Source organism: Phlebotomus papatasi, chromosome 1 (assembly GCF_024763615.1).
Source record: "Phlebotomus papatasi isolate M1 chromosome 1, Ppap_2.1, whole genome shotgun sequence".
NCBI lineage: Eukaryota > Metazoa > Arthropoda > Insecta > Diptera > Psychodidae > Phlebotomus > Phlebotomus papatasi.
The window spans coordinates 15,069,915-15,083,301 of NC_077222.1; the positions used below are offsets into that span (position 1 = coordinate 15,069,915).

Below are 13,387 nucleotides of genomic sequence, written 5' to 3' on the forward strand. Positions count from 1 at the left end.
AATATGGACTATAGCGAGACTCTACTGTAGTATAAGGAAATTCAACAGAAGTTGCTTTTTTGCTACGAAAATCTGTAAAAATTCACTTTGGCATTTGTTGTCAATTTTCACAAAATTTCTATAAAAATGATTAGAAAAATGGGAAAATATTTATTGAAAAAATAATTTACGAGTCCTAGAACTGCTGTGAAGTTTTACGAAACGAAAAATATTGAAAAATTGCTTTTTTATGGAGAATAACTGCTCTAGCATTTTATGCCAGTTTGGTGTTTTACGTGATTTTTTGGCTCGGGTTTTAAAGTGTTAAAATGTCTTGAAAAAATTACTTAGAACAATTAATATACATAGATAGTGATGCGTATGGGGAATGATATCGAAACAATTTTGAAAAGTGATGCGTGACCAGCCGGGTCGCTTGGCAGCGTGGGAAACTCGAGTTGTTCGGGTCTTATCCTGAGCTTTTGATATGACAGCTCAGGAAAAATATGTTACAACTCGGAAAATATTGTAATAGTTATTAAAATACACATTATTTTGTGAAAATTTTATGGAATTAAGATAACTTTTATCGAATCCTTTCGTTTGATGTACAATATTAGGAAAGTGAAGTTAAATTAATTGATTTATTAGCAAATGCAAATCTCAGCTTTAAATCGCTCTCCTGTAAAGTTGGCCATTCACGAATTAGTCAGGTCTTATTCTGGGTGGTCGATATGTTAAGAGCAGTTTCCCAAAAATTAAATAAAATTTATTTCAATTTTAATTTCACATTAAAATTCAAATAAGAGACAGGCTTTGAAATTTATTGCCTTTTTTGATCAGTAAAAAGTTTCATTCAAGTTTTTAACGCTTGTGGAAAGGATTTTATCAATATCAGGAGGATTTTTTTATGAGATCTTAAGAGTATTTTCGAAAAATTACACTTTAAGACTCCCAAAAAATCTAGTTTTGAATCTAGTCCTTTACATTTCATTATGTTATTAAAAGTAGGAATTTTTAATAAATAATCATTAGAAATTACATAAAGGTGGGGCAAACATCTTCCAGATGGACCCCTTAATAAATAAAAAAAAAATACATAAAGGATCTCTATTATGTAAAAAATGTAGTTTTTTTTTAATTAATATAATAGAAGAATATTCCTGTGAAAATTCCATGGATGTTCCAAAATAATTCCACTACTGATTTATTTACTGGGTTCCATGTTCCATTGACATGAGGAATTGAAGGCATGTGGCTATCCAGTTCTGATGTTCTCGAAAGGAAGCAATCCCACAGAGTTCCTAGTGGTTGAGAAAGTGAATGATATAAAAGATCATTCTGATGTTCTTCTGGGGGTTCAAGTGATGGCTTCTGGTAGCTCCGGACAGCTCTCGTTTGCATTGAGATCTCCTCGGTGGCTCTGGTTAGCTCTTGTTTTGATTGGTAACCAAGGCAGAGATTCCAAAGTGCCCGTAAATTTTCTCCTTTCCATCCATCTTGAAATCCATGGAGTACGAGGCCACTGTACTGTGGAACACCTCAAGAATACACAGATGGATTAACTTCGGGCAATTTCTGGACGAAAATCACAGGAAATGTTCCTTCAAGGCTGGGTTGGATTCCACCAGGAACGACATCTCCAGAAAAACACTATTCCCTTGCATATTTAGAAGATTTTCTTCACAAATTCACTAAATACTATCCCAAGGAACTTCACCAAACGCTTTTCTCACTTTTTCCAGCAGAAAATAACAAATTTTCGTGAAAAACAATCTTGAATCGTGATGGTTTCCTTCAAGAATTCTGTCAAGAATGACTTTGATGAATTTTATTCCAATGTGTAGCCGATAATTTCTTTCAAAAATTCTTGATGGAAATTTCCTTCAATTGGATATGATTTTTGAAGAAATTTGTCTACACATTAGACAAATTTTCTTCAAGAATCCATCTTTTTGTCAAAAATTCTCACCAATGTGTAGGCAATTTTCTTGAAGAACACTTCTTGAAGCTCATTTTTGATAGAAATTTCTTATAATGTGTAGACACCTTAAAACAATAAGAAAATCTCTCCAAAAAATCATATTTCCGGGGTTTTCTATTGAAACATTTGCAGACACATCAGAAAAACCATTTTTGTTCACGAAATAGGTAATTATTTCATTTGAAAACATCACGTACCCTTAACAATAAAGATTAGCACTTCATTTAACTAAAATTAGCCAGAAATATGACATTAAATGTTAAACAAAACGAATAAACAACAGTCAGCTTATTGTGTTTTTCATTGGAAAACATTGGAAAAATTCGATGGTGAAAAGGTACACTTTTAATTTTTCAGAGAAATTAACAAATTAAAATTTGTGAATGTGAATGGATTTTCGCTTTATTTGGAGCAAAATTAACTAAATAATGATACTGTGGTATATAAAATATATAATAATAATAATTTAGTACTGTATTTATCATGAAAACAATGACGTTTCCATTTGGAGTAGCAAAAAATTTCCATTTGGAGCAGGTTTCGAATTTGCTTTATTTACCCTATATATCATTTCTTTTAATTTCTTTATGATTCTCTGACATACAAAAAACAATCTCCGCTATGAATAATATAACTACAATAATTTAAAGTACTTTTTTTACATAAGTATTAAATTTTCTCTAAAATTTTAAGTCTCTAAAATTTTAATTTTGTAATAAGCTTTCCCAGAAAACAAAAAATAAAAGAAATTAGGAATAATTTTTTTGTAATTTTTGATATGGATGATTTTAGGGGAAATTAGAGTCAAATTAAAACATCTATTCGGCTGAGAACACTTGGTAGCTGTTTCAATTAGAATTTATTTAAGTTAAATAATAAAATGCAAGTAATATTATATTTATTTCATTAATCTTCCAATCCTGCTTTCCGTAGAAGAATTTTGGTGTTCAAATTTTGTCTCCCAAAATGGTACGGAATAGGGTAACAATAGGTCATGACACGAGCTCATAAAGTACCAATAAGTGCTCCCTTCGACCCTACTTGTAATTATTGTAAAATCAAAATTTCATAGAAGAGAAAAAAAAACTGCAACTCTTTTACTACCTATTTCGTACACTGAGAAATAAAGAGGCTACGATTAACTTTTTTCGTCATAACATTCACACTTTTCGAGTGTAAAAATATATCAACATTGTTTATTTTAATTTTACACCTTTTGAGAGTAAAATCAACACGAAAAAAGGGTACCTTTAACCCCTAATACACCTAGAAAGGGTAATATTTACACGGATTTCGGATCAATACTGCAGGGTAAAATTAACATTACCGGAATGTTATTTTGACTTTTTCGGATTCAGTGTATGTATTTGGAAGTAATTTGCAGTACGTGCAGGCTTGATCTAATTTTCTGGTTCTCTTAAACACCTTTGCAATCACTTTTTTTTGTGAGATCTCTAATTTGGAATTTATTTTTAAAAAGCTTTTTATTTTTAAAAGGTCCCCAAATTGAGCTTTAAAATTAAAGAAAACTTAAAAAATAGATAGGTTCATTTCGGCTTCTTTTTGTAAAACTTACTGCAGTTAATTAATGACTTTGATACTTTAAAAATAAAAATCTCTATCGGAGAATCTAAATAGCTTTTAATGTATTATTAAATGTTTAAAAAATTAAATATTTATTTCACTATTGAGACTACTATTGACTAAGAAAAAATGGGAAAGTTATGAAGGATTTTGCCCTCTCAATGTGATTTATAGTTAATTTCTGTTCAATTTTACGTTTTTTACAGACCACACATATTTTTACTATTAATTAATACAACAGAATTATTAATATAATAAAATAATATTAGTACTCAATACTACAATATGCAATATTAGTTATCATCACTAGTATTGTTCATTAAATGATCATCATAGATTGTTTAGCATAAATTATATTAGTCAAATAATATTAAATTTTAAATTAAAACATATAGTGAACAATAATGTATAATTTTATAACAAAAACTTGTTAATAAGTGGATTTAATTTAGTCTGTATTTATCAGTAAAATGATTAGGGGAAGGGCTCCAGGCTTCGCACGTCCTAGAACACTTCATGCTTCTCCATGTTCCTTTAATTAATCTAGCTTGCTTAATGTTTTTTCAAGAAATGTGTGACTGTCTATTAAAATAAAATAAAATATTTACAAAATGTTGTTTTTATCTTTTAAATATTTTACATTAGTCAACAACATACAACTGAATATTCATTCTCTAAAAAATAACGAAGGATAAATATTAGAAAAAAATCAATTCAAAATTTATTTCATTTTATATATTGAAAACCAAAAAAAAAACAAATTCATGTTTTGCAGATTGAAGAAAATGTTATTTAAATTATTGCCCAATAAATCATATTTTCGATAGATAAATTTAATTACATGCAAAAAGATTTTATTGATTTCAATTTCATTTAATAACTGCAGATCATTGTAATTACGAATGTTTATATGTATTTTTGTATTTTACTTTAATTACCAATTGTATTCATAAACGCAAAAACAAGTATAAATTGCTCTCCATAATATTTTTATTATGTAAAAATTGATTTAAATTGATTTTTTTTAAATATAGAAACCACTAAAAAGAGAAAATCACAAAAAATTATATGTGTTCATTCTCCATTAAAATGTTTTTTGACGAAATCTTGCATTTAGTTGAGATTGCACTATTAAACAGACATTTGAGATCCTTCAATTGATTTCAAAGGACTGTTAGCGAGAAGCATTTCTCAAAAGCAAAATCTGCTTTTGAAGATAAATATGTATAAGCCAAAAAAAAAAAGTTTCTTTCAACTCGCATCCAAAATTCCAATGTACTGCAATTTTTCAGTCGAATATCACAAGTTCAGCTCCAACAGCCGTGGAGCTATATCTAATGCTGCTTGAGCAACTGGAGGCCGAGGAGAGTGCCATTAAATCCTTTCTATCGCGATGCACAGAGCTGAAAGCTCTGGAGGAGCTTCGGAGGAGGGAGATGCAGAAGCCAACACTGAAAATCAGCATCTTTGATCCACTGAGAAACGACGAAGCCAGACGTCTGAGAATTGAAAGGGTGAGTTGCTTGGTGTGCCAAAAATCACAATTTTTCCTTTCACTCATGGTGAAAATCGACTTTTCCATCTGGCCACAAAAATTTCCGCTCATGCCAGTGCAGTATGAGATGATGAAACTGAGGGAGGAGTTGGCACAGAAGGAATGTCCCGATTTCTTGGCACCTTACCTCGTGGGTATTCAATCGGCGAGTGCTGAGCCACCCACTTATGACACTTCCCTGTCGGCCTTCAACTCCTGTCTCACTGACAAGCGACAGCACTTCGAGGAACTTCTGCAGGAACTGCAGCATCAGTACCAAGAGGTAATGCAATCACTTCGTGACCGAGATTTCAGTCAACAGGTCTGAAATTTTGATATTTTCCTGACACGGCAGGAGATCAAGCGCTAAATTAACTATTTTATTTACAAGAATCTCAGACCAAATTCTAATGCCCTGAACACACATTCGACTTAAGCCGAGAGACGGTTTAATGTAATTATAATCAAAATTATGATCAGATTATATGACAATCAGTTTTTGATTAATCCGTCTCTCGGCTTAAGCCAAGGAATGGCTTATTTAGTGAGCAACTGAGTCAAATCATCATTTTGATTATATTTACGTTAACCTGTCTCACGGCTTAAGTCGTAAGTGTGTCTAGGGCATAATTCGGTAACAATTACGTTTTACATACCTCAAGTTACTATAATAATTTAATCAGAAAAATCTTGTTGGGCAAACCTTAATAATGGTAATTTAAACAATTGATTATAGGAGGCAAGCAATATCTACTCTTAAATCTAATATACTTAGGAGGTGACCTGCTTATGCAATCGACTGGTGTGGGCTCCAGACTGTCGCGAGCTCTCCGCACTATGTCCTATCACTTGTACGACTCGAGACGAACTCACGTCCGTACTCACTGAGATCGTACGATCGACTAAACTAATACAGTCGTCTCCACCATCACCAGAGGCGCTGGCCTAGAAAGGAGACATTGCGTCTCGAATATTTAGGGTTGCCTCAGCAGAGCATTTATTGCTATAAGGCGGGAAATTTAAGCTCTACATGATGTTTTTAAGAGAAATGTTTGTTTTCAGATTTCGGCACTTATCCAGTGCCGAAAAAATGGATATTGGCGCCCAGGGCAGGTGTCTTAACTCAGCACCCCTGGAGTCAGGGGCATGACATTTCCTATGTTTCCCAAATGTTTCTAGCGTGCCGAAAAAACTTTTGGATTTATTAGTTGTTTTCTGAATTAGCAAAATATAAATACAAAATAAAAGCCAATTTAATATTGAATAGGTAACCGAAAATTACAATTTGGCAACCTACATAGTCTTGGATATATCTTGTGAAATGTGTACGAAAACAGGGAAAAATTTACACTAAAACCGGTCACATTTTACAGAGCTAATGTCACCCCCCTGCCTGTGGTTTTACAAATTTAAATTTTGAAAGTTTGTGTCGATCGCTCAGAATAAAAAACGAATAACTCGTGATATGCAAATTTTACAGGGGTACGATTTGAGGCTGATATTTTATATAATCTTTTTTTTAAAAAGAAGTACAGGATTTTTGTGATTTAAAATCTCTATAAATTTGAAAATAATTATCTTTCAAATGTAATATTCACAGGGAAGGTAGAGGTTAGAAAGAAGTATCCAAAAATCGAATAAAACGAATTTTGTAAAAAAATAGAGTTGTTTGACTTATTCTCTTCAGTTTCTTCCGGTGTTCGTCAGAGGATTGTCTTCTGCTCAAACCAAAGACAAAATTTTTCTCCAAAGCTTTCAACTCTCGATATGGGTCTTCCTCAGTGGGTCAATTACAATCTTTCGAATGATTTGGAATCGTCTTTCGTCCTCTTAACACTACACATAACCACAAAAACTTACTTTTCTTTCTTGGAAATGGGAATTTTTACATGTTATTACTACTTTTTTTAATTAGTTGCAGAGGACGAAAGACGATTCCAAATCATTTGAAAGATTGTAATTAAACCCCCAGCAAAACATCGATCTGCAATTCTGCACTTTTGAAATTTTAACGTTTCTTGACATTCAATCGGATACTTCGTGTGGCTTCGGGATAGTCGTGCGACTTCGTGAGCATCGCGAATTTCTTTCGTGTTTTCCGTGTTTTCTAACCATTTCCTTCCCCTTCGTATTTTCTATTATGTCTGATTTAATAATATTGTATTATAACATTATAATAATATTGTAAAAAAAGAGAGTATTCACGTAAAATTGTTGAGTAAAAATTGAATTTTAAATAAATTGAAATACATATTTTTATGTAGTTAAAATAATGTTTAGAAACATTAGAAAGGGTAGAAGAAATATAGAAATCATCTAAGTACTCTAGAGAAATTCTGCCGATAATTTTAAAATTTTCTATAGAAATTCTGCAGAATTTTCATACAACGATCGGATCCATCTTAGAACAAAATTCTTCAGAAATTCTGCTGATTTTTCGGCAGTTAGTAATTCAAATTTGACGAATTTCTGCAGAATTTGCCGGGTGGGCCACTGAGGAAGACCCATATCGAGGGTTGAAAGCTTTGGAGAAACTACTACCTTTTTTTAACAAAGCTTTAAAAAGACTATTATATCCCGTTTTATAACAAAATCATACGTTCTTAGGAAGAAAATAGTGAAAAAAGTATTCGAAATGGATTATTCTAGCCAGATAAATTTAGAATAGTTTTAAGCAATTTACTATACAGAGACCGCATTGGGAATTAGACATTCAAATAACTAACAGAGAGCCCTCTGCATGTTAGAGACACAGTGGATTATTCTTTGATTTATTTAAATAAATGTAACAAAAACACTTATCAAGTTATTTTAATAGTCTGTACTAGCGACTATACTTATACTATGCACTACAGAAATAATTTTCAGAGTTTTAGAAATAATGCCTTAAAGTCAAAACACAAAAAGTGTCTAAAGCATACCAGCTCTCTCCTATATCGAAAAAATGGAAAAAAAATATGGTGTTTTTGAGTCTGCGTGACCCATGTAATCCCTTAAAATGATTTCAAATTGATTTTTTACCTTATAGAAATGAAACGTTTTATAAAAGATAAATGTGTTTTTATCTAAAAAGAATGTTTATTACAAAATTAAATATTAGGGCAGAATCACATTGACAATAAAATGCTCGCCGTAGCCTTACCGTATTTTGTTAATTTACGCGTTTTCATTGCAATTCTTACGCAAATTTTCCATTACCGTATTACCTTATCTCATACTCGGTGGCACTTTGTGAAAATAATATAAGAAAATTGAAGCAATAAAACGAAAATTCGATAAACAATGAGCAAAAAAAACTGTACGATTAATTTCTTTTACAGTTTTTTTTGCTCACTGTTTATCGAATTTTCGTTTTATTTCTTCAATTTTCTTATATTATTTTGAGATAGTGCCACAAAGTATGAGATAAGGTAGTGCAGTAATCGAGAATTTGCATAAGAATTGCAATGAAAATGCATAAATTAACGAAATACGGTGAGCATTTTACTGTCAATATGATTCTGCCCTTAATTATTTTAATTTCCTATAGTTTACTTGTAGCCCCAGGCCATGGGATAACCCATTGTTTCACTACAGTAAGGGCCTAGCCTAAATAGACTCAGACTGATCTTTGAGAATATTTAATTTGCAAAATTGGGCAATAGAGGATTAGGTAGAAAAAATTGTATGCAAAGGACCTCTAATCGATAATCCTAAGCCCTCAGTGTATGATTATTCCGGAAAAATCTTTAGGGGAGACCGGGGAGGTTTGGGACAGAGGTACTGTGGGACAAGGCGATTTTTTCATTATTTTTTTTTTTAAATATACGGGATTTAACCACTACTCAATCGTAAGCAATATTAAGATGTATCTTGACTAAAAGAATGGATATCCTCAGTTTCATTGTTTTAATTCTACGAAAACTTTCTTAAAAAATGATAAAAATTGTATTTTTTGATTTCTCAGACTTGCTCTTTGTATTTTATATCAGCGACATATAATCAAAACTTTTTTTATCTCATTAGCTAGCAGTATAATCTGGGAACATATTTTTATAAAAGTTTCAGAGATTATACGCTCTTGCTTTTTACTTAAAGGTTTTAAATAGCAAGACTACACGCGGGGATGTTTGGGACACCTGAATGGGGATGAATGAGACGTTGATTTTCGACAAGATTGTCGGTGGCGTGCAATTTTTTATTGTCAAAATGAAGTGTAATGTTCAGTTTCTACTGAAAATCTCCTTCTTGTGCAAAGTTTACCAGTTGAACAGTTGTCTCCAACTACAGAGACAATTAAACCATCAATGTCTTGGGAACTAATAAATTCTTCTCCTGAGGATATTCGCCTTTGCCCAATCCCGTTAAAAATTATTTTCTGGAACATTTTTTGAGCAATATCCTCTACAAATCTCACAAGTTTTCTACAAAAGGCAAGGTGAGAGCTTATTCAGAGAAATAAGGAAAAACAACTACCACGCTGTTGTCGTAAAATCTAACAGGAATCCGTCAATGAGTTCCAAACTAAGAGTGTCCTAGAGAATCTACTCGCCTGAGGAATTTGAATGATGATAATTGTAATATTAAGAATAAAAAAGTAAAGAAAGCTAGGATGGTAAATTAGAAAAAAATACATTAAATAACTGATTGAAAAAAATTAACTCTACTGTACAAATAAGACTGATATTGATTTTTAAATATGAAATAAAAGATTAAATATATCTATTTCTGTTAGAAACATTTTTAATATAGCATTTAAAATTAATTAATGTGCTCCAATAATGCAAATTATTCGAGAAAAAATACGTCCCAAACATCCCCTTTTGTGTCCCACACTGCCTCAAATCGGGGAGGTTTGGGACAAAGTGTCAAGTTAAATGTTTTATCTTCTCCAAGAAAATTCAGTTGTTTTCCAAGTTCTATTGCATACTTTTTATATAGTCAATACCCATAAGTATCCTATAGACCGCATAAAATTGTAATATATTATCGTGATTTTTTGGAATACTGCCTTAAAGTCAAAACAAGAAAAAGTGTCCCAAACCTCCCCGGTCTCCCCTACTGCAAAATTCTAGACTAAATATTCAAAAGCAGGGGGGAGCAAGAACCGTTTGAAACCGAATAAACGTCAAAATAAGTTTGTCCAGATACAGTAGACTCTCTCAAATTCAGGCATATGGGACCGAAACGTCAGCCGAATTAGACAGAAATTCGGGCGACATGTTCAAATAGATATTGAGTTTACACACTGATATATATCGTAAATTGCATTAAAATCCCTCAATAATGCAAAATCACATCAAAACTAAGACAAACCATGCCAAATTTGAGCATATTTGATTCATTTGATAATCATAATCAAACTTGAAAAATGACAACAAACTTTTTTCAAATGTAACCGCTGTCCGAATTAAAAAGTAGCCCGATCTTAAAAGAGCCGAATTTGCGAGAGTCTACTGTAGCGTTTTGACCATTATTGTCCTACAATTTTCATTTGTTATTTGTTCGATTTTAAACGGTCCTTGCTTACATCTTTTCTAGAGGATCAGCCTGAGTGAGTGTATTTGAGAGAGGTGTATGATCCTGTTTCCGTGTTTTCCAAGACTGTCCCCTTTTCCACAAGAACGCTCTCTTTTCAGTCTTACTCTAATGAGGGGTATCAGGGGAATCGATTCGTGCATTTCAAACAATGACCGTTGCAATTATTATAGAAGAACTTATTTCTACATACTCACCAAAATATAGCATTCCAGAGACGAAAACTCTCGTTTTTTAGAGTTTAACTCTTGCGATGATGATGAATAATTTTATTGCTCCCTCTGCAAACTAGTGCTTAGGGAGTTATTAACTCTTGCGAATGTTCAAGGTTTTTTAAGTATCCACCTGTACCGCTAGGAGCAAAGCCATTTTGGCGTCTTAAACGAAGCTTTGTGTTTCATGTCGGTGCAAATCAATTTAACGTTTTGACTTTACGTTCCTTTTGCAGTTGGACAATGAAACCAAGTCCCTGAGGAGCTTTGTGCTGCGCTTCCAAGACCGTTTTGACGATGGTGACTTTGAGAACATAATAAAAGAAGGCGAGAGTATCAAGCGCCACAGAAATGTAATTAAAAATCGCATGATGAGCCTGAGGCAAGAGTCCCAGGAAAAGTACCAGCAAGTCAAAGAAGCTCTTCTGCATGACAAGCGTCTCAACGTTGAATTCCGGAAGCAATATTTGAATGACAAGTAGATGCTTTTTTTTGAATTTTTTATGGAAAATTTATTTTGTTCTTTTTTTAAAATATCTTGATTTCTCAATTACATAATATTGTATATGCATTAGTTTTTTTTTTCCTTTTTTATGTATAAGTTTTTTCTTTATCCATAAGTGTATTAATTTTCGGAAATAATACAATGCTGCAATTTTTTTTTTAAATGTAATTATTTCTCACTTGTTTGTGTTTTTTGAAATTCTTACCACATCTTTTTTTCCATTACACCTAACTTATCCACGTTTTACGGGTTTTATTCACTCCTATTACAATTATTTGCTTAACTCATTTCATTTTTTTTAATTCTTTGGGATTTTTTTCATTGGATTTGAGAAGGATTTGTGTGATTGTGTTTTAGAGAGTGTAACTTTTGTGGCATTAGAATGGGGAGTTTTGCAACATTTTTTTTCTTATTTCTGTTGTTCTATTCTTCTTTATTCACTTTTTTTTGCTGCTTGATAAAATGGTGAACACTTCATTAACGATACCGTTCATACAATAAATATAAAGATAAGTTTAGAAGACATTGATTATTATCTTGATGCTCGTTTTCGTTTCATGAAATCCTTTTTCTTCTAATTTTCCTTTTTTTTCTTTTTTGTGTTGATCTTGAATAGAAAATAATTGTATGATTTAATTTTCCTTTGTTTTGTTCTTCCTAAGTATACAAATCTCTTTGCTTATCATGCCGATAATTACAAATTTTAATAACTAACAACATTCAGGTTTTTCACCAAAATCGTCCTTTTTAATTGTTTTTTTTTCTTTATTTATTTTAATACATAATTTAATAATAACAAATATACCCTCATAAATTAATGCATCTGCAATCAGAGTAGGATTTTTTTTATAGTTATTGGTTCTTTTAAATTTATTATTTATTTTAGAATCAAATGAATTTTAGGATTAATAACAATATTGGTAGATTTTCAATAATATATTTATTTTGAAAATAAAATTACATAATAGTGGATTCTGTGTAGTTGAAATTTGATTTCATCGCTGTACCATTTAATTTTGGAAATTCATCAAAATATCATTAAATATTAATAAAGTCGTTATTGCACATAAACATTAATTCACCATTTATCCCTTGAAATTGCATTTTATTTCACATTATTCGATATTTTCTCTATGACACTGTAGATTATTTTTTCGCTCTCAAATGGAAAATAAAATTAATTTTTTTGGTATAGAGAATAATGATAAAATGGTATAAAAGTTTTTTTTATTTATTTTCTCTTCTATTTTCCTTTTTTTTTGTTTTTATTCTCTGGTGATCTATGTGATTTATTTAATGTCGACTTTTTACATTTATTTTTCTCATTCAAAATTAATTTTTCCACGATTTTCTTTTTAAATATATTTATTCATATACGTTTTTTCCACACGCTTTATTAATCAATTACAATTGTTTTATTATCATGTTGACTAAACCAAACGAAAAAAAATAATCTGATAATTTATTGTATATTTTAAGGGTTGATTATATATTATTTACAATTTTTTTTGTAAGTTTATGTATTAACTAATATGATTCCATTTTTTCTGTATCTTTCTTTTGAATAATAATAATAATTTGGTTTTGAAAGGTCATTGCAATCTCTTAATAATTCACACTTCAGATTTACCTCACTTTCAAAAATTTATTTTTTAAGTTCTATTTTTTTAAAACGTTTTTTTTTTGTCTTGCGGTTGTGTCTTCTTTCTCAAGTATATATTCATTCCATCTTTATGTAATTTATTCAGTAATTAGTAAAGATTTCTTCATATATATATACTTTGGAATATCATGTAATCCATATTAAATGTTAGTAGCTTATAGATAGGGATCCCATTTGTCCAATGCAGCGCCCCTCGTCGTCGAAAGTGGCGAGAGTTAATCGAGATAATTTGTTGCTAAGTACTCCATTGCCGCTATTTTGAATTGGATTTGGTTCTGGCAAAAAGAAAAATCAAGAAATAAATGAGTCCCGGAAAAGTGCTTAATTGCGAGAGATCTGCTAGAGATTTCAGGATGATGCACCAAGGAGATAAATTCATAGAGAATATTATCCTAAATGAATTTTATTT

General features: G+C 31.2%; 2 protein-coding genes across 2 annotated transcripts in view; one reads left to right on the top strand and one right to left on the bottom strand.

Annotated features, from left to right (window-relative positions):
- LOC129799334 (coiled-coil domain-containing protein lobo) overlaps window positions 1–11,292 on the top strand; it is a 60,993-nt gene extending 49,701 nt beyond the window's left edge. Inside the window, exons 6-8 of the mRNA XM_055843142.1 lie at window positions 4,793–5,061; window positions 5,164–5,364; window positions 11,023–11,292. Coding sequence (XP_055699117.1) covers window positions 4,793–5,061; window positions 5,164–5,364; window positions 11,023–11,292 — 740 coding nt within the window. The remainder of the gene's footprint in view (window positions 1–4,792; window positions 5,062–5,163; window positions 5,365–11,022) is intronic.
- A 4-nt stretch (window positions 11,293–11,296) lies between these two features.
- LOC129800088 (FERM domain-containing protein 8) overlaps window positions 11,297–13,387 on the bottom strand; it is a 166,415-nt gene continuing 164,324 nt past the window's right edge. Inside the window, exon 11 of the mRNA XM_055844463.1 lies at window positions 11,297–13,253. Within this exon, the coding sequence (XP_055700438.1) occupies window positions 13,126–13,253 (128 nt within the window). The 3' untranslated portion in view covers window positions 11,297–13,125. The remainder of the gene's footprint in view (window positions 13,254–13,387) is intronic.